A 26,680-nucleotide genomic window follows, 5' to 3' on the forward strand; every position below is an offset into this window, starting at 1 on the left:
ATGACCAACCTCCCTACCAAGTTTGGTGAACCTAGGTCAAACCGTTCTCAAGATTTTGAGCAGAAATGTTTTTTATATTGGGGGTCGCCGCGACCTTGACCTTTGACCTAGTGACCCCAAAAACAATAGGGATCCTCTACACCTCACGACCAACCTCCCTACCAAGTTTGGTGAACCTAGGTCAAACCATTCTCAAGATATTGAGCGGAAATGTTTTTTACATTGGGGGTCGCCGCGACCTTGACCTTTGACCTAGTGACCCCAAAAACAATAGGGATCCTCTACACCTCACGACCAACCTCCCTACCAAGTTTGGTGAACCTAGGTCAAACCATTCTCAAGATATTGAGCGGAAATGTTTTTTACATTGGGGGTCGCCGCGACCTTGACCTTTGACCTAGTGACCCCAAAAACAATAGGGATCCTCTACACCTCACGACCAACCTCCCTACCAAGTTTGGTGAACCTAGGTCAAACCATTCTCAAGATATTGAGCGGAAATGTTTTTTACATTGGGGGTCGCCGCGACCTTGACCTTTGACCTAGTGACCCCAAAAACAATAGGGATCTTCTACACCTCATGACCAACCTCCCTACCAAGTTTGGTTAACCTAGGTCAAACCATTGTCAAGATATTGAGCGGAAATGTTTTTTACATTGGGGGTCGCCGCGACCTTGACCTTTGACCTAGTGACCCCAAAAACAATAGGGATCTTCAACACCTCATGACCAACCTCCCTACCAAGTTTGGTGAACCTAGGTCAAACCATTGTCAAGATATTGAGCGGAAATGTTTTTTACATTGGGGGTCGCCGCGACCTTGACCTTTGACCTAGTGACCCCAAAAACAATAGGGATCTTCTACACCTCATGACCAACCTCCCTACCAAGTTTGGTGATCCTAGGTCATGCGGTTTTCCAGTTATCGATCGGAAACGAAGTGTGACGTACGGACGGACTGACGGACTGACGGACTACCGGACTACCGGACTGACGGACAGGGCAAAAACAATATGTCTCCCCCAGAAAGGGGGAGACATAATAAGAATGCACAACTGGATTGCAGGTAAACTTTAAATAGCAAACTTTATACTTGCAAAATAAGAAAAACAAACATATGTATTAAAGAGGTTAATACATGGCGTAGCCGGGCCATTGAGTGAAAATTGGCCCTCGTGCTCAGAATGTCCCTCGACTACGTGTATTAACCTCTAAATAATTATCAGCATTTTCATCACTTTAAAACAGATATTACATAATTTGGAACAAAAATGTAGTACAAAATGTATTTACATGTAGCATTTTAAAAAATGTTCCAATCTTTTACATGAAATACTTATCAATTATCATGACATCATGATGAAATGAATTTAATATTTTTCTAGCAAGATATAACATGGGGAAATGCTGAATAAATAATCATTTTTACTTGATAATTTTTTTTATATTTGATATTACGATGAAGATGATTTTTTACTTTAAAAGACACGTTCGTCCATGGGAGCTGACATTTTGAAACGGATGTTGCGAGAGTTAGCTCCCCTGATTTCTAATTGCCGTATAACCCCGTATAAGTCCGTACCGTTTCCCGTTTTAAAGAAAATAAGTACATACACAAAACGGTTACTTCCCTTTGCCGTACATTATTGATAATCGATTATGGAATAATGAAATCGATTATCGCCGACCTCGGACACAAATAAACGACTTTCGACAATACTCGATCATCATTTTATCCCTAGTATACACCATGTTCTAAATATAATCACGTTTCCCTATTCTACCTGTCTGATATTCTGCAGTATGTTCATGGGGGGTGCTGACATGGGTGCCCTGTATTTTGGACTGCTGACTGTCCGTGCCTCTCCCTGCCGTTCCTCCTCGCGCTGGATAGCGGCAGTAATGTTGTTCTGTAGCAACCGCAGGTGGTCGGGCTCCTAGGATATATAAAATGAAAATATCAGTACCCAATGTAACCAACAATTTAGCAAATTTATTAACCCTTAACTTTATAGACAAGTGGCCACATCATCTGCCCCTAGTTAATGCCCTAATTATGTAACTTAAGCGTAAAAAGCGTATCTACGAGGTTATGGATGCAGAAGTCAACCGATGTATCTATAAAGGAAATGGCTAAAATGCATTACAAGACACTCAAAAAAACACAAGCTACTGTCACTAACTTTGCCAACAGAATCATAATTTTTTTGATGAAACTTAGTATGAGTATAGCTAACTCCAGCTTAATAAATTAAATATTACATGTTTGTGAGATTTATACATTATTCATTAAAATGCATTGCTACGGCTAACTGTTTTAGAAAAAAAGATTTTCAAAGATTTTTCCATATGAGTATGTAGGAAACTTTTGACACCAGAGGCATTCATTGAACATACTTAGTATACAACCACTTAACAATGTAGCACTCCAAATATCTAAGCTCTAGGCTTCATGGTTTTGGTCAAGAAGATTTTTGAAGTAGTTTTATCATTTGGTTGCCATAGCAACAAGAGTTTTGCATGGAATACATGTCTTTGAACATTTTTTTACAAGGCATGACCCAAGGAACATCCCTGTCAAAATTGTTCAGGTGGTAAGCAGGAGATGATGTTTATAAGCAATTGTTGACACCTGACGCCTGCCAGACCTATCACAATAGCTCACCTTGAGCATTTTGTGCTTAGTTGAGCTAAATATCATATATTCTGTGGAGAATAACAGAGTTCTATATTGTAAAGTTTGGTATATAACCACATGGTATTATACTCACTGTTGTGTGAGGTGCTGAGACAGCTGCTGTGACAATGGGAACTGTTGTCTGCACACTGGACGCCATCAAAGCTGAAACACAGGGATGGTTCAAGATAAATTAATATTGATACACACAAATCTTATTGGGATGTTTTACCTTATTTTTATTTGTTCTGATGCCAGTGTCATTTGTCAGAAATAAAGTTGAACAGAGATATATCTTTCGTGGTTAACTGAACGATTTAGGGAAGAACTAAATGTAGGAAACACCTGGAATGTCTGTCTGTGTCAACATTATTAAAACAAAATACTCACAAGTTCAGCTTACAACTCAAGTTAAAAAGGCTCACATATCAGAGTGATAGCAGAAGTTAAAGTTATTGTTGCTATAGTGACCTCAGAAGACTTGTTTTTGTTATTCTGGTTAAATTTGTTCACATTGATTGTTCATTTATATAAAAACACACTTTCCAATCTAACTCAAAAGTCCAGGTGTCATGGCTGACTTCCCTGAGGAGACAATAGTCAAGGCTGTTGTTGCCATAGTGACCAAGCAAGACTTGGTTTTTACTCTGGTGAATCGGTGCATGCAGATAGGATAAAATTAATCGAAAAAGATAAAATTAATCGAAAAAAATAATCAAAATTAATATCAAGGCTGACTTACCAGTGGAGACAACAGTCGAAGTAGCTGTTGCCATAGCGCCTATGGGGGGCTTGTTCTTGTTTGTCTGCAGACATGAGTGCATATGTACTGGCCAGTGTTTCTGTTGACATGGGTAGTCGCAGTAGCTCGTGTTCCAGCAACAGTAGAATATGGCCTCCTTACCGCAGGACGCACACTGTACCAGAATTAAATCAATAGTTCAGTATGGCGACTTTAATCAGTACTTAAATGTGGTTTGATGTTACTCATGTCAATGAAACTTGTGTCTCAAAGCTCTTTTCTTTGCAAATTGTCTTCAGCTATTTGCAGGAGGGAGAATTTCTGAAAGCAAGTATCCCTGAAATTTACGCCGAGGATCCAGGGAGTCGAGTCAGGCCCGTTGACAGGTCCAGGACAAGCTCCTGGGATTAAGTACATAATAGCCTACAATTGCATATAAACATATCTATACTAGTTGTAAGGAGTAAGTTTGGCTATGTTTGAATGTGTTTTTGGCCCAAGGGAAGAAATATTCCTGAAAACTGCGGAAGACTCTCACCCCTGTAATTGTCAATTACTAGTACTAGACATAGTTACTGTTTTGTTTTATTTGATACCACTTATAACTCATAACAAAGGTAAAACTGTTAAATGAGAAATTGAATGATGGTGAATATGTTATTAAGATGTTTACATATTTTTCATCAAAAAAGAAACATTCTGTAACCTTTCAGATTTTACATTTTGTAAGCTGGATTGTGTTGGAGAATATGGACCCCCAGTTGCTAAATTATCTCACCCATTGTTTTCTTTTAGCATCTGCTACAGCAGCCTCTTTCTCCTTATCAAACTGAGTTTTCTGAGATTTTAGTATTTGTTCCTTCTCTGCCACCCAGCAAGCCTTCAGCTCGGACATCGTCAACTCTGAAAAACAAGGTTAGATTATACTAAATAATTTCAGTTGGACTAAAAAGCCATGCTATAAATGACACTCGAGAGCATTTCTCTGCCACCAAGTAAGCCTTCAGCTAAGACATCATTGACCCTGCAAATAAGGTTAGATTATACAACAAGAGCTGTCACAGTATGTGACGAATGCCCCCGAATGTGACATTGACCTACGAACAAGGTCAGTACATGAAAAGTTGATCTTGCCTTTACGTGTCAAATACATATGGCAAGTTATTTTAAATTGCCTCTGAACATAAAAAAATACCACCCATACTTGACAACCTACACTGTTATGTCCTTATATTCAGAATTCCCTTGTGAATAAACACTTAGTGTATCTTTCACCTTAGAGGTAGGGACATGGGTCTTGCACACGACACGTCGTCTTCGTATGTGGAACACATGTAGCAAGTTATTTTAAAATCTGTCCATACAAGAGAAAGTTACAGCCCGGACACGACAACCTATACCCTATGTCCTTGTATGCAGCACTCCATTGTGAATAAACACTAAGTGTGACCTTGACCTTTGAGGTAGGGACACGGGTCTTGCACGCGACACGTCGTCTTCGTATGTGGAACACATGTGGCAAGTTATTTTAAAATCTGTCCATACAAGGGAAAGTTACAGCCCGGACACGACAACCTATACTCTATGTCCTTATATGCAGCACTCCATTGTAAATAAACACTAAGTGTGACCTTGACCTTTGAGGTAGGGACACAGGTCTTGCACGCGACACGTCGTCTTGGTATGTGGAACACATGTGGCAAGTTATTTTAAAATCTGTCCATACAAGAGAAAGTTACAGCCCGGACACGACAACCTATACTCTATGTCCTTATATGCAGCACTCCATTGTGAATAAACTTTAAGTGTGACCTTGACCTTTGAGGTAGGGACACGGGTTTTGTACGCGACACGTCTTGGTATGTGGAACACATGTGGCAAGTTATTTTAAAATCTGTCCATACAAGGGAAAGTTACAGCCCGGACACGACAACCTATACTCTATGTCCTTATATGCAGCACTCCATTGTTAATAAACACTAAGTGTGACCTTGACCTTTGAGGTAGGGACACGGGTCTTGCACGCGACACGTCGTCTTGGTATGTGGAACACATGTGGCAAGTTATTTTAAAATCTGTCCATACAAGAGAAAGTTACAGCCAGGACACGACAACCTATACTCTATGTCCTTATATGCAGCACTCCATTGTGAATAAACACTAAGTGTGACCTTGACCTTTGAGGTAGTGACACGAGTCTTGCATGCCACACGTCGTCTTGGTATGTGGAACACATGTGGCAAGTTATTTTAAAATCTGTCCATACAAGGGAAAGTTACAGAGCCGGACGGACGGACGGACGGACGAACGGACGGACAGACGGACGGACGGTGCGATTTTAATATGCCCACCTTCGGGGGCATAAAAACTTTCAGCCTGACTAAAAAGCCATGCTATAAATTATACCCAAGAACATTTCTTTTTTTCAGTAACCCAGTATGCCTCAACCTCCGCTCTGCAAATGTAAGTTGGATTATTCTAAATTATTTCAGCTTCAAAGAAAAAGGTTTACTATATTCTTAACTCAGGTGCATTTCTCTGTAACCCAGCAAGTCTTCACCTCCGACATCATCAACTCTTATACATAGTTAAGCCTGAAGTTGTCCCAGATTTCGTTATGTTTCAAACACACCAGTTGCCGCTGTTTATGATCGTATATGCCAAATATATATGAGATTTCAATACACTACAGATTCATACGGAAGTTAACTAGAAAAATAAACTTTGACATACGGAAATTGTGCCTAATTTCGTTAAGCTCGGTGCTGTATTCCCAGCGCGCCAGTTGCAGCTGTTTATGAAGGGTGTCAAGGTTGTCCGGCTTGACTTGCTCCTCCATAACTTCTTTACACATCTCCTCAAGTGTAGCCTGAATGCTGACCAGCATCTGTAGAATAATGGGGCATAACTCAATATATGTGCCAAGTTTCATGTCAGTATCTTGATATATTTTTAATTATAAAGTGTTTGCTCCATGTGTCCACCAATGACAAAAAATATCTTGACTTGTTTTCATCAAAATTGCAATTTCTGATATGAATTGATGAAGACCATACATTCACAAATGGGTGACAACATTATAAACATGTGTGTAAAATAAAATTTCAAGCAAAAAAAAAGATGAAACGAAGTCGCCTTCATGACCAACATCATCTGTGGGAAGAACAGAACTAACGACAAATGTTGTAACCAGAGTTGTGGAACTTGCTATGTATGTTCATACTGACATAGTGAAAATCCAGTGACATTTACAATTATTTGCAAAAACCAATTACTGTACGTAATACAGATAAATTACCTTTTTCGAGAACTTCTCTGCTATTTTGCTGGATGTTGGCAGTTCAGCATTTGGGTCAACGTCTGGCTTAGCAGGTGGCTGGGTTGGCAGCTTACCAAACTCTGATGAGTCCCTAAATAATAGGGCAAAAATTGTTGGTGTCATGGACACAGAGCAAGATGGACATAAGTCTAATAAGACTAGAAGAAATTATGGATCATCCATCTTGCGCTGTCAAAGCCCTTGATATGCTTATTGATAGTCTATACCAAGCTTCATTCTGCACACTCACAGATTGTTCCTTTTGACCATTTTTAAAAAAAAAAATGTCTTGGAACGAGCCTATTTTTGCGAAAATGTATGGAAACCAGTTATATAAGACTGCTGACAAAAAAATAGATTGGAGATGTTTATATTTAAGTTCAAAAATTGATGTTTTATGCATTTTTCTTAAACCATTAGTAACAGTTTACGGTTTAAGCCATAAAACATTTATTTTCAAACAGAAATATGAAAATCTGCAATCTGATCTTTTGTCAGCAGTCTTACATCATTGGTTTGCAGATATTTACGCATAAAATTTGGTCTTTCCAAAACAAAAAATAAAAAAGTTGTCAAAACGCTTAATATGTGAGAGTGCAGATTAAAGGGGCACACTTACATTATCATTTTTAACGCATTTAACTTTAATGGTAAAACAACAACATTATTTTCGCATCTATCAAGTGTTAACATATTTTGTGCACCTTTAAAGGGTAAACAATGGTATTATTCATATAATTTACTTGAATATTAAAGGCCAAGTTTAAGCCTTCTATAAGTGACCCCCCCCCAAACCGTGTATTTGTACACAACCTCTGTTAATTGATCTTAATCCAATTGCCTAATTGTCTTATCTGATCTCCGATCTGAGTATCCTGCTGTGCAGTTTGGGATAGTTTAAGATACCGTAAATGACTGGGTATTAGACGCACTTTTTTCCCTCGGATTTCGATGCAAAAAAATGCCTGCATATAATACCCAGTAACAATTTTTTGAACTTTTTTTCTGAGGTCAATTTCAAGCCGAGAGTTTGTTTAGATTTATGTAGAAAGGGATGTTACTCGTGTCATATTGATCGAGTATATACCGGTTAAAACGGCAGTTGAAGATCGGGATACGGTATATCATAAGACGTTTATAATTTCAACAAAAATATTTTTCAATTAAAGTTATTCAATATTATTTTGAATAATAATTTGAATTGAACAATTATCAAACTTGCATATAAAAAAGCAAAGTTGGGCACTGTCAAAATATTTGACCGATAAGGTGTGAAAAACTCGACTGCTTTAACCTGTTTAACATACCAATACTACAAACTGTTGCAATAATGGTCTTGTTTTTTCGCACTTTGTCACGTTCTTTATTCTTTTCTGTAGGTGTTGACATTTTGAGAAAGAACCTGTACAATATAAGGTTTTAGCATAACTTAACTTTTCATTCTCGACAGTATGGTTGTATGGTTTTAAAGACAACCATCGCCATTTTCACGAAAAAAATAATTTCTTGTCACTGTCAACAAACATGGTGGCCGAAAATGCTGGACGATTTTGACATTTTTTCTATGCGTCTTTTAACCAAAAACTATATTAAAAGTTTTTTCTCAGGCTTTTCACAGATTTTTTTCCCTGCGTCTAATACCCCCTATCGTCTTATACCCAGTCATTTACGGTAGAAATAAATTGAACAGAAACCATTTAAAGCATGAAGATATCAATGACAGAGTGGGGCTGTATTCCATAACCAACTAAGGTCTAACCTCAGTTTAAGAGCAGAATTTGAGTGTTTTGATTAGACTGTAAAAATAACTGGCCAATAGACAGAATGGAATCACTGAGGTATATTTAAGGATAAGAATAACATTGAATACTGCCCCTGCTCTACCAGTTTTATCCTTATAATCTCACGAAATTGATGCAATATTTTTGTTTCAATTATGCTTACCCACTCCACATGACTTCCAATCCATCAGTCTCCAGAGTGGGTGCAGATGCAGATGTAGATGCAGAAGAACCAGGTCTAAGACTAGATGCTTGTTTCTCACCTGCTCTTAACATACCCTGCATATCAATTTTTGTCACAAATGTGTCATTAGAAGATTTTTCAGATTGTTTGTCTATCTCTGCCGCTTTATCATTGCTTGAATCCTTGTCTTGAGAATCACCTGTACCCTGTTTTTGAGTTTTTGTTTCATTGTCTTTTTCAGAAACACTTTTCTCCTTATCCTGATCCACACTTTCATCAAGATCTATTTCCAAACAACCTGCTTCAGAATCACTTGCACTTTCTCTCACTTCCATTAGCTCTCCACTAGAGGAATCAAGAACAGTATGCACATTTAAACCAACACCATTCTCAATCCCTTTATCAAGAGTGACTTTAGATTTCTTACTTGTATCATTCTCTTCAGAGCATTCCGTGTCAGTATCAAGTTCTGTCCTTTTTCTTTTTTTCTCACTTGTAGCATCTTGACTCACCACTCCTAATTCATTTAATACCTTTTGACCCTCAGTTTCATTATGTTTATCATTTTCCATATCATTTTCCTTTATTTGCTTGTCCTTTCCATCACTGTCTTTAGATTTACCATTGTCTTTGTCAGTAATCTTTTCATTAAGTTCTTTGTGTAGTATTTCAGAAGCTCCTTTCTCTTCCTCCATTTTATCACTTTTGTCAGATCCATCATTAGAATTCTCAGATTGTTGGTCTTCTAGTTCTTCTGTTTGCGCCTCTTCTTCACTTTTCTTCAATTCTTTTGTTTGTTCTTCATCAGCCAGATTACTTTCTTTTGTATCTTTAACACATTCAACTGTCTTTGATTCTGTGGATTCTTTAAGACTATCAAGGCTCTCTTGACTAGATTCATTAACTGTTTCAACAGCTGAACAACTGTCAACACTGTTACTGTCCATGTCACTCTTTTTCCCCTCTGTTTCATCGTTACCACTCTCTTCTTCTGATGATAAATCGTCAATTGTATCTTCCACTAACTCACTATCGTTTTCATCTAAATCAGAACTGACACTTTCCGAATCTTTTAAATCTGCATTTAGTTCCTTAACACCAAGTTTTTCCTTACCAGAATTTATCAAAGATTCTAACTTCTTCTGATACTCCTCTTTAGACTCCCTTTCTGTCTTTTCAAGAAACGTTTCCATAGTATCTTTACCTGTTGAACCTTCCTTATCAGATTCATTAGAAATATTAAGCTGCTTGGTTTCTGTCAGTAAAGCTACATTAACAGAATCCTTTTTATCAATTTCATGATTATCATTTTCTTTCTCTGTTTCCTTTGGAGCATCAGTTTGTTTGTCTGCCTTTTCTACAACTTCATTTTGAACACTAGAGTTTAGCACTGTCAAATCATCCTTCTGACTCTCATTACTTGTTTTTCTAATACTATCTGCATGGTTATCCTCCTCCATTTCTTGCAAAGCTTTAATCTTACTTGCCAGTCTGTCAACAATATTTTTGGATGCATGAACTGCTTCGGTTTTCTTCGGTGTTTCAGCCTTCTTATCTGCCATTTGAACCACGGTTTTAGTCACACAATCTGTTTGTGATCCATCTTTGCCAGTTATAATTTCTTCATGTGTAGTACCTGCATTATCTTTGTCTGTTCTACTTTCTTCAAGTGTATTAACTGTCTCATCTGTGTCTGTCCTACTTTTTCCACCTGTACTATCTACAGCCACATTATTAGTTTCATTTTCTTCACCATCACTTTCCATATTGTCATCAGCCTCACCGTCATCAACATCTAAACCATCATCATTATCACTTTCATCATCATCCTCTTCATCAGCTTTTAGTGCTTCCCTTCTATCTGACTTCTTAGCGACCCTAAATCTTTTATTTTTATCCGGACTTAGGTCAATCTTTTTTAATGAAACCATTGCACTGTATTTGTTCCTGAGGGCAGTGGCAGTTTTGGACATAGCTGAACGTTTGGATATGATATTTGGTCGAGGTTTTGCGTACATCGATCCTGTGGATGAAGATTGTCTTTGAACTGAGGTGGTCGAGGGCTTTTTGGGGCTTTGGTGAACAATGACGGGTTTGTACGAGTCGGATTTGTCATATGGCGTCCTAAATGGGGCGTACTCAAAGTTGCCAAATCGCTCTCTGAAGATAGAGGAGACATTATTTATTTTTTATACATGTTAGGTGTTTTATCATGGCTGCTTTTAGTAAGAGTCTTCAAATTAAAATTCAATATAATATGCTTGAAATGTAATGACGTTACTTTAGACGACAAAGTATATGTTTGGACATTGGGATCATTGTCCAATTTCAGGTTCAAACCAGAAAAAAACACTGCTGTATGATCATCAATAGAATAGACCTCACCTGAGTTTCTTAATGTGAATGTTGAGCTCTCTGATGGCCATATCAAGGCCCTGGTTTCTCTTCCCCTTCTGTAACGAAGTTGGGATGTTCTTGGATAACAGAAAACACTGCGATGGTGGTACCCATGACCTAAATGGATGGGAAAAATATCATTCAAACTTCAGTAATGGATGTAGGTTGGGGATACAAGTTCAAATTCTAGTTCTTCCTTCCCTTCTGTTATCATATAGGGATGTTCTTGAAAACAGAAAAAAACTTGGGCACTTGTGCCTATCACTTAAATAAAAGAACAAAATATCATTCAAAACATCACAACTTAAATAATTGGGGGTTTAGGAAGGGATGGGGGCCTGAATTCTCTTTTCATTCTGTACTGGTGTTTGGGATTTTCTTGGACAACAAGATACAATGGTAAATTAACACCCATGGCCTAAATTGAATGAAACAATGCTTGAGGTGGAGAGAGAGTTTCTGACTTCCCTTGATGTTCTGTAGCGTGGTTGGGATATTTGCAGACAAATCACTGTAAAAATTGAATCCATGACCTAAATAGGAAGTTTTTGAAAAAAAAAAATTCCTGCTGATCATTTTAAATGGTAAACTCAACAATACACCATTCTCTGTTGATCTTTACATAGTGCTACAATATGATAACATTAAGAAAGCTTTCCTTGAAAGTAATACTTGTAATTAAATGCCAAAAAAGTAAAATAATTTAATCTCACCTGTCATGTGCTCCGAAGAAGCGTACATCAACCTGACCATCCGATTCCCTTAACGCCTTAGATGGCCAGAATGGGTAACCTTTCAGCTTTGCCCAGACTAGCGTGTGGGGAACCCTCTAAAATATAAACAAGAGAATACCTATGACGGCTTTTTACAGCTTTATGTTGATGAATCGCCTTGAATGTTCAAGGAGACTGAACTCTTATTTTCAATGGTACTTAAGTCTTTAAAGCGACTAGACACCAGAATCTGATGATACCATTAAAAGAAAAAAAGAAAATTGTCAAAAACTTACAAAAAATTGATATCATTGTGTACAATGTATTAAATCTTACTTACACCACGCTTACATCGCTTACGACACATGTATCTTGCACAGTTTTTGCGTATTTTCCCAATTCAAAATTTACTGAGTTTGTCTATGATGTAAATTCCATTCAATTTAAAAAAATAGTGTCAGTATATGTATCTGTACTAATCATGTGCTACTCACATGCTAAATATATACAGTATAGACTGGGACACCATTATGGGCTATTCTTAAACAAGTAAACACAGCTGAGACAGCAACAAAATATCATTTTAATCATGTTAGTTGATGTATTATTGGCCTCCTACTAGTTCCTTTTGATAATTCTTGGCTCGTTTGATGGAAATTCTGTGTATAGCGATTTTGGTACCATCTGGTGTCTGGTCCCTTTAATAACTATTCTAGCACACCGGATAGGCATTTCCGGTGACGTCAGCTGTGCTGGAAAATTCCATCTGGCACCCCCCCATGCCAGATGAGTCACGCGCTGTGACGTAATACTTTTTATTTATTTTATTATATACTTTATGTAACCATAATTATGAGATTTCAAAAGATGAGTTCCATAAACATTAACTTTGCAAAAATATATCTTCATAACAAAACAAAATGACCCTTAAAAGACGTGATATCGAAGGAACTTATTTACGTATGCAGTGAATACAAATTACTGCGCGTCATGACGTCAGTAAACGTCACCGCACGCGCTTTTTGGTGAAATGTACAAAAATGCGCCTTTTTATGTATTTTCTTCACAAATTATGTAATTTAAGGTATGCTAGAAAAAATATCTATCATGTGTGTCCGTTCTGGATAGAAAAATAGCTTCCGGATTTTTCTATGACACCAGATGTGTCAACGGGAACACATGACAGATATTATTAACCAAACTTATTCTGTCAGTGAGATTTTTCAATACAATCTCTTTCCTAATGCAGTACTTAACAGAATGTACATACACAAGTTTCGGAGAACCACTCGTCATTTTTGCGTACACAGGAGTTGAGGTAGCAGTCCGGACACAGCTCAATTTCATTCATCTGGAAGTACATGAATCATACAAAATTTAAATGAAATACCGCAGATACTGGACGATATAAAAGAATGATTCTTTGGCCTTTTTTGCTAGTGCCCAAGTCTTTTTTATTATGACTTTTTTTTCAATGCAATGTTGATAAAAAATCACTTCCAAGCTCCATGCATGTATATATATAAAGAATGGCTTTCACAGACTGAAAGAAAAAATGCAAGCCCAGATATGTATTTACAACATGATGAAATCACAAACTTAAGAAATAACAAGTGCCAATGCTGGAATGTTCTTGTTGTTTTTCAGTCAAACAAGGGTCATTACTATACAACTTAGCCAGAGTTTTGAGTATTTTCATAAATGTGTGTATTGCCTCTGGGACCATGTGTACCAAATTACATTTGAATATCTTGAACTGATTTTGAGCAATGTGACAATGTTTTTGCAAGATGCTGCCACATTCAACAATGTCATCAAAGCTATGACAATAATTTTTTTTAAAAGACAAGCTCATGAAATGTTTGTAAAACGAAAGCAGTCTTCATGTTAAACTTTAAGACTTACCTCGTGCTTGCAGATCTTTATTATCATCTTGGCACTGTTTGTCAATATACCAACAGCTGAAAACAAGAACACAGGTGCGTTCGGTGTATTTATACATTCGAGGATGAAAGTGAGAAGGCTTGAAGAGACATTAAATAAACAAACCTTGTGCAACTGCCCCTCGATATGTTAATACCAGAGAAATGAGAAATGCGGAGAGATTACTTGCCTGTCAAATGCAGGGAATCCGACCTGGGTTCAATTGCCGGCCTGGGCGCATGTACGTTTGGTTTGTGGTCAAGCTTGAAAAGTGGATTTCCTTCGTGTACTTCGGTTTCCCCCACAACACAACACAAAACCACACTCTCGTGTAAAGTTGTGCGAGAGTGATTAATATAATCTTGTTGTAACTTGTTTAACAATCGTTGTAAAATAAATAAGTTTCAACAAATGGAATCTTTTTGGTCATTCTGACCATGTCCTAATTTAGTCTGATTGTAAAATAGATTACAGAAAGACATGAGTCTTTCATCAACTGTAATGAAGGTGAAATCAATAAATGTGGATTACTTTATTTCACATAGTACTTCTATAACATTTTTTTGGTCAATTAAGTGATGCTTACAACATTTGCCACGCCATTTTAATTTGTCAAAGGTTAATCAATTATTTTAAAATGTTTTTAATTCAGAAATCTGATTGAATTCACATGAAAGACATGGGAAATAACCATAAAATTGAAGCAATCTCTTAATACAACACAAGTAAAACACAATCTGAATCATTGTCACCCATACCTCCGTTATAGATGATGCAGTTATGCAGGATCCATTTTGCATCTGCCAGAAAAGCCTCTGTACAGCCGTACTGCTTCTTCTTGATATTCTATCCACATGAAACACAGATTATTAAATCAGTGAAATAAAAATGATATTTCACTGTTTCAAACAATGAAAATATAATGAACAATATTCTGCCAACCCAGATTGACTTTGAAGTCATGCTAAAGCCGGGCTGTCCAACATCATAGTTTTTGTAAGACATTGAGTCTTATAACCATGCTACAAGGCTATGACAATAATTTTATTTATTCTCTTCAAAACCCAGACCAGCTTAGAATTTAACACGTGCATATAAAAGTTAATAACAAAAACAGCACCAGAAGTTGATGGCAATGCTGACCCGGTCATTGGAAACATGTATACAAAATCTTATGAAAATATCTTCCCAAGTTTTAGACTTAAATCCAAACAGGCAATTGAAAAAAAAATCCTTGAAAATCAGTCAAGCATATATATTTACCTTTTCCATCATTGTTAGATCCATGGGGTGGTACACATAGTCTGAGTAGTTGCGGACAGCGTTCAGGTCCACTGGTCTCTGGAATGGTTCACTCTGAAAACAGGGAGAGAAATAGGTTATATACAGAATGGTACAGTCCATGGAATGATTCTCTCTGAATATAGGGGGGAGAGATAGGTTATATTCAGAATGGAATAATCCATGAAATCACTCACTCTGAAAACAGGTGGAGAGAAAAGTTATAAAAGAAATGGAATGGTTTACTCTTAAAACACGGGTAGTAGAAGGTTATATACAGAATAAAACAGTCCATGGAATCTGACAAGAATGCAACAATCTTCAAATTCTCATACATTCTCTAAGTATTTAAATGTTTCACAATAACAAAATTTGACTGTTTTTTCTCTTTTCCTTACACTTTCATGCATTCGAGGGTGTAATTAATCTATGGTGACCTTCTCAAGCATATTAAATGCGTTCAAAGGCATATTTCTTCGATGCAAACAGAGGTCTGACTAACCTCAGCATGACTCATTTCATCAAGGGCATATTTCAGCAGTTTACACAATGGTGATATACCCTGGCATGTCTCATGACATCACAGGAATATTTCTGCAGCAATACACAACTTAGTAACCCCAACCTGGTGCATTGTTTGACATCATATTTCAACGAGGTACACAGCAGTCTGGCTTACCCCAACATGTTTCATGCGATCAAGGGCGTATTTCAGCAGCGTACACAACTGATCGATGGTCAACATCTCCATGGCCTTTGACCTCGTGTCCACACACTCTGCCCGCATGATTTTCTGACAAAAATAGAACCAGGACATGTAAGTTATTGAAAACTGTGAGGCATTTATGGTTTTATGTTTGTAACATAAATTCTATTTCATATTAAACAGGCTCATATATAACAGCATAATAGGTAAGACACTTTTTGCTTGCACTACCTTTTTATTTAAATGTGACAGTGACCTTGACCTTTGACCTAAACTTCATGGGGTCATCTACAAAGACAAACCTTAAAACCAGATTTCACAACCATCTTTACATCTTAGAAACACTGAAGGACTAAAAATATTTTCATTCTAACCTCACATTCCGGACAGACCCAGTCTTGGGGAAGGGCCTCACTCAAGCCCAGACATCTTGAGTGGTAGACCCGTGGGCACAACTCACAGCAGACTAGGGTTCCCTCCTTATGGCACAGCCAGCAGAAATAGTCATTACAGTTGTCCTGGAAATTGGAATTTTCAGAAGATTGAAAAGAAACTAGAATTATTTCTTACAGGGAAAATAACAGTGTGTAAACGTGGGAGGAAAGTGGTTAAATGCAGTATGAGTGAGCTTATAAATTGAGTTTATAAAGTTTAACATGCAAATGTACACATATAAGTTCATGGCACAGCCAGCAGAAGTTGTCATTACAGTAAATCTTGATTTAAACATTTGAGTTCTTAAACGATTAAAACATCTAGATGTTTAAATAAAAAGAATTTCTTGTGTATAAAAGCATGAGGAATGTGGATAACTGCAGTATCAGAGTGCTTAAAGTGACACTTTTATTCAAAATCAATACATACACATGTATAACAACCATAAATTTTGAGTGATAAACCTTTAACTACTTACTAAATAATGCATTTATGGAAAATATTAATTACTGATAACATGATTGTAACCGTGTATTTAATGGCTGAAAAAGCAAAAAATATTAAATGATTGGTGAGTGCTAAAATATTTATTGTGATCTACTATCGTCTCATAAGGTAGAAATACCATGTTAACTGCACCTTTCTTTCAAATTAAACTCAGTATCCTTCATAAGAATCATTGTTTTTGACATTTATTCATCCTTTTCGATATTTTTTAACAATTGTGGTAAATCTTGTTTGGGAGTAAGAGTGCTTCATTAAAGAGTGATTTTGAAAACAATTTTTAAATTTTCACATGCAAATGTACAAGATCACATACATGTGATGTATCATAACCATTCTTCAAACTAAATCTTTCCAATTTTCGCAATAAAGATACTATGGTATTGGTAAAAAAATTTTTTAATCATAATCCCCACAACAAGAATGGCGTATGCTGTTTGTAATATCAAGTCAAACAAGGGTTATCACGTGAATATCATTAAGGCCCTTAGTTGTCAACAATCATATTGTCACTAGCAACATGTTATTCCAACGTTTTTTCAGCTATTGCCTAGATGTAAGTTGTACACAACATCACTACTGCTACCAACAACACCAACGTTATGACAATACCTTTCATTATTTCTCTGCGAAAAACTGAGGAGGGAAAAAGCATTACCTGACCACTTCCATTATTTCGCCCAATCTTGCGCTTTTTCGGGGGCGGGTGATCCACTGTGACAACTTCCATGATGGCAGAGGGTGTCTGGGACGATGGCCGCTTCTTTGTAACTGCCGGGGTTGGCTTTGCGGGTGGGGACGACTCAACTAGGAGAGAAAATGCGTGGTTACATCATATCCTCTACTTGTCAACATAAAAATTTGCCTAAAGACGTCCTCCACTACAAACAGGTTTATATTTTTTATTTAAGGCTCCAACGAGATAAACATGTACTGAATTTTCCTGTGTATAGGACGCTGGCATAGATAGGACGCAGGCAAAAAATACCAGAATAATCGGGTAAATAAATTCAATACCATTGATTGGACACCGTGGAAACATGTCAAAATCAGGTGTCACCATACAGTGGTGAACAGACAGCTGATGGCGTCTCATAAAGCCGTGGACCCATGTATGTGATGCCTTGAATGTTGAAGGAACTATCTGCTTTTCGGCCAACTTCAGTGCCTCTTGGTGAATATCAAGAGTGGATACAGTCATGCCTCTCTCTTGTCTCTCCTTGACGTATTCTAGAATGTCAGTCTCCATAGCGGGATAGAGTGCTCCTCTTCCACGGTTTGCCTTTTTTGTTTTCTTCATGGTCATTAGTTCTGACTTCTGTTTTCGCCATTTGCGAACGTTAACCTCATTCATTTTGTACTTGCGGCCAGCTGCACGATTGCCGTGCTCTTCAGCATAGCTGATGATGGCTAACTTTTCTCGTACTGTGTATGCTGTACGGAATCTCCCCATTGTGGGAAGTGGGCAGGCACCTTTCGAGAATGGTACAAATTGTAAAAGCAACAGCCTTATACATGTATGGTATATATGTCAACACCTTCAGCTAAGTAAAAATAACACATGGCATAGTGTGAACAAACAACACTGCCATTGTAGTGTTATTTTATTCTAGTAGATGGAATTTTTCGCACCTTCACACTTTAAACAGCATTGACAGAGTACAGTTATGCCACTTCACAGTTAGCATGTTTATTTATTACCATTCAAGGCAATGTGTATTGTGAGTTATGTCCCTATGAAGTTAAAAAAGTAATCAAACCATTTATTTCTCCATCAAATCATTTTGAAGTAATTTAATATGTGTTAAACTAACTTCAATATCCTTTAAGTCAGTTGTCATCTTTGTAGTCCACTGTACTTACTGGTCACATGTAGTACTGTGTCACTATAGAGCCAAAATTGATGTGTAACTTTTATGCGTTAACTTTTGTGAATATACACAGTCAGTTGTTTCCTTCAGTGTTCACTGTACTTACTGGTCACTGTGTCACTGTTGAGCCAAAATTGTTAGAAGCAAAATACTCTAGATTGGACGCATGCTTTTTTTTCAAATCTAAATTCTGGGGAATAAAAGTGCGTCCTATACATAAGAAAACTCCTCATGTATAAGCTATACTTTTCCATTCATCAAGTCTTATTTGAAGTCCTATGTAGAGTCTTGTCCATATTTCTTTATTTGAAACTGGAGAAATGTAATCAATAGTTTGATTTTTTTTAAAGTTTATCAATAAAGATATTATAATCAGGCGTTGTGCATCTAACAGGGTGAGGGCTAATCCATTTTAACACATAACCCACTGCGGGAAGGCACTTATGAAATTATGCCACTCCCCTTATACAGAAGCAAATTTACCCTTTTGGGGTCCAAATAAGCGAAAGACCCAACCAAATATTGTGAAAATAATTGCCTCCCCGTGGGTTATTTGTTTTACTGGAAAAGCCCTGAGTTAAAACTATATATAAAAAAAAATATACACTGTTTTCATTAGATATAGAAGAAAAAACATTTCAGAGTGGTTTGTCATTAACTTACTTTTTGTAATCTGTTTTACGATATTTTCCATATCAGCTTTCTCCTTTGCAGCAGATATTGTCATGGTCCCGTTCATCTGGATACTTCCAGACTTCAACCTAGTTCTTATTCCGGCACTTCCCGGAGTAGCACCCTTAGTGTCAGGCTCAGTTTTCATTGTTATTGGTGTCTTTGAACCTGCTTTACTATCTACAGAGGACTTTGTCTCTGACTGGCCTCTTTTCTCAATGTCTAGCTCACTTGCTTTCACTTCCACAGTATCCAGTTTACCTGAAACTTTTTCATGACGTCTACGTTCTGATCCTCTCTTACTACCATCATGCTCTGGTTGTTTGTCAGGTGTTTTTTTGGTACCATCAAGCTCATATTCAGACTCGGTGTCAGTGTCTTCAGATGAAATATCTATCGAATCTGTTACTTCTATCACAATGTTACCATCATTCTCTGCTTCCTTAGATGTTTCTTCACTGACACTTTCCTTTTCAATAGTTTTACAATTGTCTGTTTTCTCATCTTTCCCATCAGTGCTTCCATCAATAACATCTTCAACCTTGTCAGTAATGTCCTGCTCAGCATCTAAGTCATTTTCCTTATCTTCATTTTCATCACCCTCTTGTTCTGTTGATGTTTTTTCAGCAGATAGTTTATTGCTTTCTGCTACAATGATGATCTTACCAGTGTCAACTTCATCCTTTGCTTCAATAACATGTTTATCTTCCTCCTTTCCTGTTTCTTCCAGTTCAGTTGTATTACTTTTGGTGTCTTTCTTGCCTTTACTTTCTTTTTCTTTGGAGTTAACAGCTGAAACATACACAATAGTGCCCATTATTGCATTTATAGGACATGAATTACTACCAGGGTCAAAGAGATGAAGTAGTTCAAGTATTCTTCAAACTTCTCCCATTCATCGATGTTAGACTTTTGGATGAACAAGCCCGAATTCTTATTGTATTGCTTGGCATAAAAGTTTTGAACAAGCCCTGCTATATAAAATTCAGAATTTGAGCAAGCCCGGAAGACATTTTACCAGTGCAGGGCTTGTGGGCTTGTGCTAATTTCAACCACTGTAAACTCCTCATGCTTCTGTTTGCAAAAATATATACAGTTTCAAGGTATTGAAGTGTTAAATAGTAGCAATGTTAACTTCCCCCTAACCAGGATTGCCTGTACAGTGATTTAAGTTTCAATTGGCCATGATTATGTACAGTGACAAGTCTGAGTTCAGACTCAAGCCGCAAATCTGCAAGTCTTTGTTTCATGATAACTTCCTTTCTAGTTGAGTTTTGATGATGAAATTTGCTGGCTTTTATTACTACTCAAAATTTTACAGTTTATACGAATGAAATAAAGATGATTCTTTTTTATCTTATAAAAGTGCTTTTCTGAGTATAAGTCTAGTCTTGGACTTGAGACTGTCTGTAACCATGGCTCCCCTGAGCTCCCCTGAACACCAGTAAGACTGCCAGTTAAGTATACACAAGTGTCACAATCATCTAGTGACATGATAAAATCACTGAATTTGAACTTCCAGACCAGGTTGAAACTAAAATCTGATAATCTGAAAATCTAATTGGTGTTGCACTTATAATATCTAAAGTCCACAACAGGTACAAAATAATGCAAATGCAAAAACATGGTGCGTACACTGATTTCAAACACAAGATCAATATTTACATGAAAAACAACAGAAAACCTGTTTGAAATGTTGAGTCTAACTCGTTCTAGAAGAGCTGTATACAGGGCTTCCATTAAAGGAAGTATATTACTCCCTAGAAATGGGTTAAAACTTCTAAAATTGATCCTTGGAAGTACAAAAACTTCCATAATGTTGAAGTTCAAAATATCAAAACCTGTTGTCAATATTACTTTTATGGTCACAATATCAATCAGACTGATGTACTTTATATTGTCATAATAAGAATCTGTGAATTTGGCATCTTATAGTTGCAAATAATTTGATTTTTTACGTACTAGGTGAAAAACGCGAGAGACTTAAACTTCCACATTTCGGTGAAAACTTGTAATATTGATAGACAGAAAGTTAATACTTCCAGTTTCAAATTCTTAATGGAGGCACTTAGTATAACATGATCTCAACATTGGGCGGAAAAAAGGTAATGAAAATGCTTCGTTTTAATGGACTCACTCACAGCTTTTCTGTAGACAATGCATTTTTCAAACTCTACAAAATTTCCGTTCACTTTACTTACTTTTTATCAGTTTTTTTAACAAACACCAAAGAGTAACTGGCAGATAGCCATTGAACTGAATGTTGTAAATCCAGGCCTAAATTGATTCAATGTTTAAGCTTTTGCGATAAATAAAGCATTTCTGTCCCATTTTTAGATATTTATTAACAACAGCGGTGTATCACTGTAATTATTCCTCAGCAAATAAAACTGTTCAAATCCTTTATTGAACTTTTTTATTTTTGGCCTTTAGGCCTTTTTCAAAATACTTACTCTTATATTTGGAGCTTAACATGTAAAAGTAATATATGGATTGACGTTATACAGGAAATGACATCATAATTTAAAATCAACACATGACGTTTGTCGCAAATCAACAGAAGCAGATTATGTTTATAAAGAGAGCAAGAATGCCTTATTAAAATAAATATATACCAGAAACCTGAATATGATGAATAAAAATATAGGTAACAATGATTAATCAATATAGTAATGCGTTAATTTCAATCGCATAGAAAATTTTCCTATCAATTTTAGAATTTATAAATTCATAAAAAAAATCAAAAATTAAAAATATTAGTTATGATTAAACTTATAATGAGAAGAATAATTCGATAATGTGGGGAAAAAAATAGTAAAATGATACCCTATTATCATGAATATAAATAAATTGCACAGGGAAGTGATTATTTCAATAACAAGATGTTGTAATTTATAGGTATTGCTAAATATCACATGTCAGTAACAGCCACATATATATTAACATCCATCATACTATTAAAACTTCTGTCCTCTTAATTATAACACATCCAGTTGGGTTTTAGTGTTCAGACCACCAGGGTACTAAGTCTCCAGCCGTTCAATCCATTCTATCTCCGTATCAACCTGTAATATCTAGACCCATGTTTTATTGTCTGTAATACCGAGACCCCAATGTCTTTAAGGGAAAGGCAATTGTCATTGAAATGCTCCAACACTGGTTTACCACGCTGAAGCCTTATATCTGCCTCCTACTCCATAAGTCCCTCCTTACAGATAGAGATGTCTCCCAGACATTAACCATTTTGTCACATTTGTTTCAGAATAAACCATACACTGATTTCCATACCCTGCATTCTTGTTGGCCAGATATCTTTACTTCTTTTTTGTTTTCTTCTGTATGCATGTATTTGCTTAAGCAGATTTAGGCCGAAATGTCAATAAAGAGTTCAATAAAGGAATAGTGCTGTACTTTGAACTTTAATGATGTACTATCATTTAAACAAGCATTTTTTCACATTCCACACGACAATGGTTTTTTCTATGATTGACCCAATAAAATGTAAACCTTTAGATAATAGACAATCTAATTTCATCTAGTTTATTTGCTTACAGAGGTTGTATCTGAACCTCGTTAGAAGGAATTAATTATGCATTCATAGCCTGTGGAAAAAAAAATCTACAAACATCTTGCCATTTTCAAATTCTTGTTTTAAACCAGTGATAAAAATGGAAGTTTTCTTGAACAAGACTGAATGCATAAACATATAACAAAATTCAAAATGTTTTACAAGCCACCTTAGGTTGTCTAGTTAACACAGCGGGTAGCTCACTCGCTTCTCACCAAGGCAATTTGAGTTTGATTCCCGGCCTGGGCTCATGTGAGTTTAGTTAGTGGCCACCATGCCAGACACGTGGGTTTTCTCTGGGTACTTCGGTTTCCCCAACAACACAAGACCACACTATGGGGCAACATCATGCCAATAAGGGTGACTTAGCAAAAGTTATCATAAATTTCTTCACAATCATTAAGCCAGGGGTTGAATTTTGATCACTGTTAAACAATGCAAATACAATGTCAGGTGACATTACAATTGATTAATGTTTGTCCCCAATTAAACTTTCATGACTAAAATAAATAAGTTTCAAACATAATTATAATAATAGAATACAGAAACGTATATATTATGAAGTACAGAATACCAAACATTTAAGGTACTAGTATGGAAAGATCAGAATTGATTTGGTTGTAAAACTTCGCTTTCAAATCACAATAAATCAAAATCAATAGAATTACTTCAAAGTTTATTCCAATCTATTCCAGCTTGATTGTGAAGATAGCTATTAGTTGATCAATACTGAATCACGCTCAATTTGTTCAAAGCGGTTTTCTTGGTAGATACATGTATCTGCGGTGTTTTTTAAGAGGCAATGAGTAAGCGACCTTGAGCAAGTTCAGACACGTGTAAACATCGAGACCTAAGATCACCTCATGAAATGTCTATAACTTTATTTGAAAACTAAGTAACTTTGACCTAATCTGACATTCTTTATTTCATACTGACTGCTTTTCTAAATATCTAAAATTAATCTGATTTTTTAAGTCGTTTTTTTTTTTAAACTTTGTTAATTGCTTTTTTTACCTAGTACATCAATTTTGGAACATAATATAGAACAATGCGTTCTGATCACAGATCTGTCAGCAGTCTTGAATCACTGGTTTCCAGACATGTACGCTAAAATTGGCTCCAAGACAAAAATAAGAAAATGTCAAAACGGTCAATCTGTGGGTGCAGCTTTATAAACAAAAATTTGTAATTTAATTATCTATAGCCTTAAAACATTTAATAATCGTTATATCGTTACCACCGCTTTACGTAAAAAAAGCATTTTATATCACATTTTTCAATATCAGTTAAAAATGGAGCTCTTAACAGTATTTTGTTGACATTTCACCTGGATTTTTTTTTTCGAAATTCTGATCCGATACCATGTGATTAGGTCCCTTTAATTAACCACTTCAACCAGAACACTGAACTTAACATATACATATCTAAAAAAAAGTTAGGAATTAATTTAGAAAGACAATTTTATCACAACATCAATATCATTTATTGCATGACCGTCAAGCTGATTCCAGCCCTTTAAATATCGAGGAAGATATCTAAAGAAACATTATTTTCAACATAAAACAACAATTTATTTTTGTACTTCAATCCCTGACCTACATTTTATAAAGACTTTAACACATTATATGAAATACAGCTATGTTTTTCTCTAAAAGACTACCGCCTTACAATTATGTACCAACTTATGTAGAAAATACTTCCATCACATAACACAATTACTACTGACAAAGTTTTAAGCCTGATATAAACCATGCAAAACATCCATTAAGCCTGCCTATACATTACAATGTTTATGTCGGCATGCAGTGAATGTTTACAATCTAAAAATAGAACTAGACAGATAGTCTCTGATAGGCTGATGTGTATTGATCTGAAAATAGCAGTGTAAGATTAAATCAATACATATATGTAAAATTAGCATTGACATAAACTTTGAATTTGCTCAGACTTAACTTAGCCAGCTCCTATTTTGAGTCCATTTCATAAAGTATCTTTCATATGTAGTTACATATAATAACAGCTGGTTTATATCTGAGTCAGGATTTAATTATGTCAAATAAACAGCTAACACTCATAACTTTGTTTTAACTAAATATTAAACAGCATGATTCAGTTTTTTCTTGGTATATATTCCAGTGAACTTTCTCCTTCGTTCAAATAAAGCAGCGCCTGTCACATAAATGATAAATATCCCCGAAACACATTATTACCAAAACATATAAGATTTTTGAAGGTCACAGGTACATGTGTTATATTGATAATAAAATGAGAAGGGCGGTTACAGAACACTATATGTACATGATGTTTTTTGATAAGTAGCCTGCTTTTCAAGCGCTATACTATCCAGTTTTTGTTCTGATATTTGTATTTTACCATTGAGATGACAGACGTGTCAAATATTATTGTTGAAATATTTATTCTTCGTCATAGATAACACGAGATAATACCTAAGTTACTAAATAATACCTAAGTTACTATTTGTTATCATAATAACCTCCTGTGGTTTATAATGGAAACATGGATCTGGTTCACCAATTTCAATTCAAATCTGTATTATGCTAACTTTGCAATAAAGCGTCATAATAAGCTAACTCTACATTTATATGTGATAGCATATTCCCACCTTTTCCCTGTTTTTCTAACTTTTCCCTGTTAGCGCGCAGTTTATCAAGCACACTTCCTCTCGATGCTGACCCCGGTGCCGATCCCGGGGTAGATCGCTTTGATCTCGAAGGTGTAGCCTTCAGGGTCACTCCAGGGGTTACAACCTTTGACCCCAAGGCTGCAGCGGCCCTCGTGCTTGGCGACTGGCTAGGAGTGCTGGACCGGGAACCAACAGGAGATGGGCCTGCAGAACCAGTGCTTAACCGACCTGAAATTTATGATTATTATAATTTAGGATATATCATATGTAATCTTTATGATTGCTGTGACTTTTGTCTCAATGTTTAGTCCTGCAATTTTGTCACAATTTACAGAAAAATGTAAACAATGAGTTATTATTAGCATCAAAAATCATTTCCAGAAAGAAAGCATCAAGAAAGGCTTAAAAGATAATGTGGCCTCTTATCCATAAGTATACTACACATTTTTTGTAAAATCAAGAAAGTGCATTAGTTAATAAGTCAAAGTAAAAAATTAAACAGAATGTTTTACCCACTAAATCTAATCAACTAAGTCTAAAATAATATTTTCGAAATAGACATTATCACTACTTTAAAAAAGCAATCTTACAATACCTTTGTTGATAAATATCATAATGCCACTATCACTTTCTAGTATTGTTCAGCGCATGCAATTTTTTTTCATAGAAACCATACTAGAATTTTAAACATAAAACTTATCAGTACTAATTCATCGCTTGTTAAGTGTCCTCCTAAAAATTATTTTAACTACTAAAATATCAAATAATTTTTGTTTAAAAATAATTTCCTTTTCCGAGTACTTCACTTCTTGAATGGAAATCATAAGTGATTCATTTTGAAATCCCCAGGACTCAAGTATTTCACCACCATGGGTCTAGAGCCCAAAAAAAGTTGGTAATCCGGAGTCCCAAGGGTTATTTTCTGCACAAATTACTTAAAAAAGTGTGTAACCCCACAATTTAAATATTTAGAAAAATAATCGCAATGCGGAGCAAAATAAATCACTAAAACTTACCTGTTAGATGGTCTATAAAACACTTATACAAACACTTATGTTGACAGAAGTATAACAATTAGTAGTAGGGATTTGCATTGTTTATATTTATTGTTAAGATCAAGTTAACCTGGAGTCAACAATAATGATATAATGCAATAATTTGAAATAAGGTTATCAGGTATAAAATCAATTAATTTCTTTTACATTAATTTATAGGTCAAGTAATGATATAATAACATCACGCAAGATTTTCAAAACAGGGTCA

At 36.0% G+C, this 26,680-nt stretch overlaps 1 protein-coding gene across 5 annotated transcripts in view; it reads right to left on the bottom strand.

Moving 5' to 3' along the window:
* Window positions 1-26,680, bottom strand: part of LOC128205613 (protein kinase C-binding protein 1-like) — a 38,907-nt gene that overhangs the window by 8,142 nt on the left and 4,085 nt on the right. For 2 of the 5 annotated variants that reach the window (XM_052907361.1, XM_052907360.1), the window contains exons 3-20: window positions 25,397-25,645; window positions 19,197-19,997; window positions 17,321-17,469; window positions 16,098-16,241; window positions 15,697-15,810; window positions 15,000-15,092; window positions 14,495-14,582; window positions 13,719-13,774; window positions 13,084-13,164; window positions 11,814-11,929; window positions 11,089-11,217; window positions 8,683-10,863; window positions 6,718-6,829; window positions 6,153-6,306; window positions 4,198-4,322; window positions 3,420-3,594; window positions 2,772-2,842; window positions 1,785-1,937 (exon numbers count right to left, since the gene is read on the bottom strand). In XM_052907361.1, the coding sequence (XP_052763321.1) occupies window positions 1,785-1,937; window positions 2,772-2,842; window positions 3,420-3,594; window positions 4,198-4,322; window positions 6,153-6,306; window positions 6,718-6,829; window positions 8,683-10,863; window positions 11,089-11,217; window positions 11,814-11,929; window positions 13,084-13,164; window positions 13,719-13,774; window positions 14,495-14,582; window positions 15,000-15,092; window positions 15,697-15,810; window positions 16,098-16,241; window positions 17,321-17,469; window positions 19,197-19,997; window positions 25,397-25,645 (4,991 nt within the window). Of the gene's footprint in view, window positions 1-1,784; window positions 1,938-2,771; window positions 2,843-3,419; window positions 3,595-4,197; window positions 4,323-6,152; window positions 6,307-6,717; window positions 6,830-8,682; window positions 10,864-11,088; window positions 11,218-11,813; window positions 11,930-13,083; window positions 13,165-13,718; window positions 13,775-14,494; window positions 14,583-14,999; window positions 15,093-15,696; window positions 15,811-16,097; window positions 16,242-17,320; window positions 17,470-17,679; window positions 18,131-19,196; window positions 19,998-24,455; window positions 24,555-24,983; window positions 25,006-25,396; window positions 25,646-26,680 lie in introns of those variants that run through there. The other 3 variants (XM_052907364.1, XM_052907362.1, XM_052907363.1) reach the window with 3 other exon arrangements.

This window comes from Mya arenaria, chromosome 10, assembly GCF_026914265.1.
Source record: "Mya arenaria isolate MELC-2E11 chromosome 10, ASM2691426v1".
Lineage (NCBI taxonomy): Eukaryota > Metazoa > Mollusca > Bivalvia > Myida > Myidae > Mya > Mya arenaria.